Consider the following 7,550-nt stretch of genomic DNA (forward strand, 5'->3'; position numbering starts at 1 on the left):
AAGGGGAAGAGTGGGGGATGGGTGATAGCGCTATGAGAAAGCAGCTTTTTGAAATATCCCCACACACCACCACACGCCATTCTCCTCGAGAGTGGCTGAAATCGGAGCTCTTTGTGAAAGCGCCATAAGAGCATTTCTGGTTCATGCGATGAGCCGCGGCATACAAAGAGACAAGGCGAGGGGAGGGATAAAAGGCAAACAGAGAGAGGATGAAAAAAAACCTAAAGGAAAGATAGATAAGGGATGAAAGGTGGGATAGGTGGTACAGAGAGGTGAGAAAATATAGCTTCCCCCCATAGGATTTCACTCTCTTTATGGTATTTCCATAATCCCCAAGAGGGAAAATGCTGCACTTCCCCTTTGAGGGATTAAAGAGAGACTGTTTCTCAGCTTGCAACAATTGGCATTGTTCAGTAAAGTAAGCTGGGCCTGGCTGCAGAGGAGGGCCAAGATAAAGAGTGCAGAGACAGTTGAGCGCTAGGATTAGACTGATGTATTGTTTTACTGAGGGTCGATGTGGGCCTCTTAACAGAAGCATCCATCTCTGGAATCATGAGAAATCATTCCCCGATTGATGTAATGGAATGCATTTTTTAAATAATTATTGCTTTTGTATCAAATGTCTGACCAGATCAATGGCTCCACTAATATATTGGACAGCCTTTCAGGTTTAGTCATCCAAAGACAATCAATAACATCCAATGGACGTGCTGTAATCAATGAAAAACATTAGCAGAGTAAATCCACACCGTTGGTTCAAGTCCAACTTTGGTGAACTTTGACCTGCAGTTTGAAATCTTCATCGATAACAACCCATCATGACAGTGCTCACATTTAATGGCAGAGATGGCCGGAGAGACCAAAGTGGAAAAAGATATCATAAATTAGTAATACAATAAGCCATTTGAATAAACTCCATGACCGTTTTTCAGTGAACAAGCTAAAAAGACATGTTACAGAAACCACAGAGAACAGTCTGCAGAGCTAATGCTAGTTTGCAGTCACTCCTCTGCCAAGCTCTGAGAAACAGCCCTGTGCTAATTATTCAATTACACATGTCCATTAATGTTGAGGACCGCCCTCTCGGGGGCTATAACATGAAGAGTTATGTCAAATAAAACCCCACGAATGAATGGTAGCTAGTAGGAAATTAGCATAGCACAGTAACAGAAGAGTGTGAGGATGTCATTGATTATTATAAATGATGTGCACGCCAAGCTGACTCTTATCAACAGCACACATGGAGTTCAACTGGTAAAGAAGTTCGAAGCACAGACTAGCTAACCAGCTAACTATGCTAACAGTCAAGAACTGCTTTATAATGGTTGGTGTTTTAACTAGTTGACCTAAAAATATAAGGTGAATGTTTAAAAAAGTTTTGCAGGAGAAGAAAACTTTGAAATTTGAAATGTTCATACATATTCAGTTGGTAAAAATAAACAATCAACACAGTGAGATAAGATTGGAGCTTGGAAAATATTGTTTTGATTTTACTGTGATATTAAGAACCTGCTAATTGATTTTGAAATCTCAGGTTCACACCAAAGTTTCAGTTCCCACTGAGGTTGGAAACACAAAGCGAACTCACCTTGGTATCGAACAGTCTTGCGCGGCATTGGGTTCCAGTTGAGACCCATCGCCTTCTCCCATCCAATCAGAATCACCACAAGCAAGACCTTCATCCCTCCCATGTCAGTTCCCATTTGTCGGAACTGGGGGTGGAGTGATGGATCGAGGGATCAATCCGTGGATCAGAGCCACTACAGAGGGGTAGTGGGGGTCCTGGCAGCCTGCCACACAAAGAGGAAAAAAGCAACACATCAGCGGGAGGCAGCAATTCACTTCCTTTATTGACTTGGTTGTTTATCAGAGACGATTTTGTCAAAACAGTATTTACAACATGCACACTTTTCAAACAGCCACACAACAGTTCACACGTTCAAGCTGCACTAAAAAGATAAATTCCTCACTCTGAAAAAACATGTACTTTTAAAATGGTCGTTGAAATCCTCAAAACAGAAATGAGTGCTGCAGATCGTTAAAGCCAACAAGGACATAGTTATAATCTGTGTTTGTGCTTGTGAGAGTGAGTTTCTGCCAACCAAAACAAACCAAACATTTTAATGACTTTTAGCCTTTGGGGGTTATACAGGAAAGTTTTGCTGTCCCTCCCTCATACTGACTGATAATCCAGCTATCGCTTCTCAAAAAGCTCGGAAATAGCTTATCGCTGCACTCTTGTCAAGCCAATTCAGCAGCAGTATATTAAACTGGGGATGAGTTATCAAAGTTAATTGGCGCTGGCAATGCATCAAACACTAACATGTTGGGAAATGATTGTCGAGGCAAGGACAGTCTCATTGCACTGTGTTGTAAAATGAATCGGTTCATACCTAATGAACATGTCAAGTGTGCAGCTGCAGTGGCATTACAGTCCAATAACGTGCCGCAGGTGACACTGATGCACAGGGCCAGAAGAGGAACTTCACATTAAAATAGTGCTTACATACAGACACAATGAGACTACGTTTGGTTTTGTATGCCTGGGAGGACCTGCCAGCACTCAATCCTTTGCGTTATGTCATATCATTAAGTATGAACTCTGTGCCATCAATAAGTGGCATAAAAAAGCATTGACGCATCTTCTCTGTACGGCATCTAGGATATTGGACAGCTGTTATGAGCGGATTTGTTTGTCAGCCACCTGTGCTGACAAACCTCTAAGCTCAATGACGCCAAGTGGATTGTTTGCTTGGTCTTCTACAAACCCTTCAGATTGTCGTATATATCAGGAAATCTAGACAGCTTCATTGCCTCCACTGGTTATGTTTTCACTGACATGTTTGTCTGTTTGTTAGTTAGCAAGATTATGTAAAAAACTACGGGACCGATTACTATGAAACTTGGTGGAAGGATACAGTATTGATCAGGGAAGAACCCATACATTTTTGGTGGCAATCCAGATATTTGTTATTTCACTTTCTTAGACATCTCAATATGGGGTGTTTTTGACATTTCCACACATTTCTCAGGGAAGAACCCATACATTTTTGGTGGCAATCCAGATATTTTTTATTTCACTTCCTTAAACATCTCAATATGGGGTGTTTTCTGACATTTCCACACATTTCTCAGGGAGTAGTTCGTAGGTCTTTATGACAAAGGCATATTTGGGTGCATGATATCTATGAGTGTGAGCAAATTAGTGCAGCTTGGGACTGTTGGCACTGGCGGAGGTATGGTCCCTTACGAGTGACATTCTAGTTTGTTAAAGTGTCGATTCGCACAAATGACAAATACTTGTACTTTCTTACTTCATTCTAACCCTGCAGATGATGTAATTTACCATGTGAGATCTCTGCTGCCTTTTGAAAACAGTAGAGGTTGAGTGGAATTTAGTCAGTTTTGCTCAAAGCGATAGGATTTAACATCCAATAACCATCTCTTTTACTAAAGGCCCAATTATGCTTCAAACTCATGATGATGATGATATGATTTGCCTTTAGACAGTGCCTTGTGTTTATATTGTTTGTAACTGTTTTATGTGGCCACACTCAAAGTCAGATAATACTATCATATTCCCCCTTCAGGCAGCATCCGTGATCTAAATGCAATTAATTGTACACATGCTGAGCAATTCAAGCTGCCTCTTATCAACAGAATTCATGGTGTTCATCTGGTAAAGACGTTGTGTGAAGAATTAGGAAAGATGAATGATAACGCCACTTGAAAGGGGATTTCATACTCTTATATAATCTAATGTGCATTTTTGTTAGAAGCTGTAGTGGAAAATTCTACTGTTCCTGTAGTGCCTGTAAGGTCAACACAGGTTCAAATGTATCTGATCATAAGTTCTTCTGTTTTCAAGTGACCCGGGTTCATATGAGTCATTGAACTGTGTTTGTTCCTGAAACTTTCTCTAAAAATCTATTGTTGGAGATCGTGTCTAAACACTGTCTCGTCAAAGTTCCTGTTTCAAATGCTAAATCTTAAGTTTCTTTATGATGTTATTGATGCTGTGATCAGGTGATCTGCCTGTCCACGTGTGCTGTTCATGTGTTTGTGTAAAGTCCCTCTGAGTGTTTTGAGGAACTCAGGGGGGCTTCTTAACTGCTAGTTATTGAGAGACTCTTTGCACTCTCAAGCAGACAGCCTTGCTCTCAGTTTGATTGTGTCCGGAGCTTCGTTAATAAAAGACAGACTAGCTGTTTGTTTGATTCACTCTTTATTCCTGATGACGACGTAAAATTGCCATAACAAAGCATACTTAAGTCTTTAGAATTATCAATAAAATATTCTCTCCAATGTAATATAGGGACTATTTTCAGTAGAAAGTAGTTATAGTTTGATAACTCTCCATGGTATGGTCTGTGAAACACTGCCTAGAAAGTGGGGACACAGTTAAATTAAAATGTCATTCTTAATTGTCGTTAGTTCCTTGAGCAGATATTTCCGTTCACAGCTGGTTTGATCTATTCAAATGGCAGCAGAAGTCCCAGTGTTGGATATCTTTAAACCCCGGCAAGAAACAAAATACGTTGTCATGGCTTAGCCCCACCAGTTGTAAGTAGATATGTTTTTCTGATTTGGCAAACTGACCCTTTAATTTTAACTTTAAGGTCACCCACATTGCAATTCCGACTCACTAAGTGTAACGTTAACGCTTAAACCTAACTGCTCCAGATATTAGGATTGATGGATCTTTCTTAACATTTGTATTACTATCAGGACGTCTATCTTCATAAGAATCAAAATGCACACATGAAAATATCATCTGTAAGCTTTCCCACCCTCTGCTGCTGCATATCAGTGAGGGAAATGATGCCTTTGATGATGCAAGACACTGCAAGTTTGTTTGTGAAGTGCATTTCAACAACAAGGCTATTACTTTACATTAAAATGAACAGCATCAATTAAAGATGAAAAACCAAAATAAGAAAAAAAAATTAAATAAAAAATAAAAAGAACATGATAAAACTTACGATGCAGTACAAGAAATGTGTACATATTGGATTTATTAAAGCCTGTGGCAAAAATAAATGCATTCAGCCTATATTTAATAGAACTAAGAGTTGCAGCAGACCTCTACTTCTCTGGGAGTTTGTTTCATATCTCTGGCGCATAAAAACTGCACACAGAAGTAAAACTGAACCCTGCTTGTCCATGTTTAGTTCTGACTCTTGGTACACAAAGCAGACCTGTCCCAGATGAGCTGGGTAGTCTGCTTAACTTAACAGCAGAGCAGAAATGTATTTGGGCCCAGTTCCAGTCATTGCTTAATAGACAAACATTTGTATTTTGAAATGTTCTCTGCCAGACAATGACAGCAATGATATTATCCATGATCTGAATGAGTTGCAAATGTTTCTTACATTTTTTAAAGAGACCTGTAAACACTAATAGAGTGGTCATGTTGACTGATTATAAATGCATGGACAAGGTTTTTCAAATCCTCCTAAGGCTTTATTCCTCTAATAATCAATATGTTCTCAAGGTGTAAGCTGATATTGTCATTTTTTTATAACTTTCTTATACATAAATGTCCTCTTATATCTTCCAACGAGGTGCCACTGTATGTTTTTAAGCGAATCCAATGGAAGAATTACCAAGAATAGTCTCAGGCCTCAATTCTAACCAGAAGACACCAACAGATGCTCAGTACCAAGAAGTTGTGCTGTTGAAAAACTGCATTTTCAAGTATTTTATTAAAATACGGGAGATTTAATATGGGCCTTTAACTTTTAATAAGTGACGTCTCTAGATTGTTCTTTTTTAAAGGTTAAGTGTATAGAATCTAGTGACACCTATTGGTGAAGTTGCATGCTGCAGCTTATTTTGTATTCAATTTCCGCCAATAGATCCCTTTCACCTAAACCTTTCACACTGGACCTTTAAGATGGTCTTGATGACTGTTGTTTTTGGCATGCTCCTAGGAGAAGGGAACCCATTGACTTGTAAATGGGCACAAAATGTCGAACTGTTTACTTTCTCAGCAAAAGAAAGAAAAATACCTTTGTGATATGTAGCACATTTTGTGTCTCCTACTCCCTCCCCCTCATCTATTCCCACTTGTGAATAATCATTTTGTGTGCTGGCAAAAAAAACAACAACCAAACATTTGGTCCATTTGGCAGATTGGCAGTGGAGATAATTGAGATTTTGAGGTGTGTGTTTTTGTGTGTTTGTGTGCATGTGCTTGTGTCCGTGTGCCACAATCAAACCAATGCGACTGTTATTGAACGAGTTTGAGAGGAAAATAAGAAGTGGCTGAAAGAGGGAAGAAAAAACCTCAACCCCCCCCTCATCCCCAGCTTCTCCCAAATCACCCTCCACCCCTAGATCAGATCATAGCGGTGTGCTGTTAAATGAGCGTGCTTAAATGCTGGGTTTGGATGAAAGCTCTCCCGGCCTCGCAGTGCCGACTACCAGCTTTATTGGATCGATGCTGGAGGCCTTGCCGGCCAACGCATGAGTGAGCCGAGAAGAGATTGAGATGGAGGGAGGGAGCGAGGGAGGGAGGGTGCGAGAGATGAAGGGCTGAAAGGAAGAGGAAGAAATAGAAGGAGAGTTATGGAAAAATAAGAAAAAACACGTCTGGAGATGTTGCATGGTTTGCAATTCATCCCCTTTTTGTCCCCTTCCTCCACATCCACTCTTCTAAGTCTGTGCAGAGAGGTGACAAAGTGAAGTGTGCATCCTAAAGTCCAGATTAAGTGAAGAGGCAGCATGTAAACACTTCAGGGAAAGATGAGGATGAAAAGGACGTTGGAGGAGATGGAGATTCAAGGGTTCTGCCTGTAACAACAAAAGCTTAAAAAATCCTCAGTTTTAACCTTGTTCTCATTTGTTTGTAAAGTTTATTTCCCATTTGTTATCACTTCATTTAATATTCCTCTGTTTCCTCTCTTCATCGTAAATTATACTGCTAAAGTAGTATACTAAATGTTGCTTTTCCAATGGTTTGGAAGGTGATAATGAAATATCACCTATAAGGCAGAGCTATTTCAACATTGAGCTTGTCCACTGTGTTTCCTTTTAAATCTTTGCATGGAGGGCCCCCCGCCATGTCCATAATAGGTAAAAGTAGATATATAGTGTAGACTAGAGAAAGGAAAAAATACTGAGGGTATGACCTGCAAGCATTGATCAGGGACCCATGGACACAGTCAACGTCATAGGCAATCTACTTGTAGCCCCCCTATGACGTTTTAAACTTTTGATCATACATTTTTATCATTGAAACTTCTAGTCTTCTCATCCGGGGACTGTACTACGAAGCGGGTTCAACATACCCAGAATATCCAGGTGAACTTGACCTAACGATTGCAATCAGGCTAAACGCTCACATGAATCTGGTTATCAACTCGGTAGGTCAGGTTTTCCTCTTCAAGATCTGAGGGCGTGACAGGGGGTGGGGTTTACTGCATGTGACCAATCACAGACATGAACTAACAGCAGAGCCGCATATTTCACAAACAAGGAGCAAACTGTTGAAATATACGAGGAGAAAAAACACATTATCCAGACTAAAATAAACACTGTTACAGCTG

The 7,550-nt window shown here is 40.1% G+C and overlaps 1 protein-coding gene across 1 annotated transcript in view; it reads right to left on the bottom strand.

Annotated features, from left to right (window-relative positions):
• Nucleotides 1-1,719, bottom strand: part of sema4c (sema domain, immunoglobulin domain (Ig), transmembrane domain (TM) and short cytoplasmic domain, (semaphorin) 4C) — a 48,333-nt gene extending 46,614 nt beyond the window's left edge. The window contains exon 1 of the mRNA XM_061071592.1: nt 1,589-1,719. Within this exon, the coding sequence (XP_060927575.1) occupies nt 1,589-1,703 (115 nt within the window). The 5' untranslated portion in view covers nt 1,704-1,719. The remainder of the gene's footprint in view (nt 1-1,588) is intronic.
• Between the last annotated feature and the right edge of the window lie 5,831 nt (nt 1,720-7,550).

The sequence above is a fragment of the Limanda limanda genome, chromosome 5 (assembly GCF_963576545.1).
Source record: "Limanda limanda chromosome 5, fLimLim1.1, whole genome shotgun sequence".
NCBI lineage: Eukaryota > Metazoa > Chordata > Actinopteri > Pleuronectiformes > Pleuronectidae > Limanda > Limanda limanda.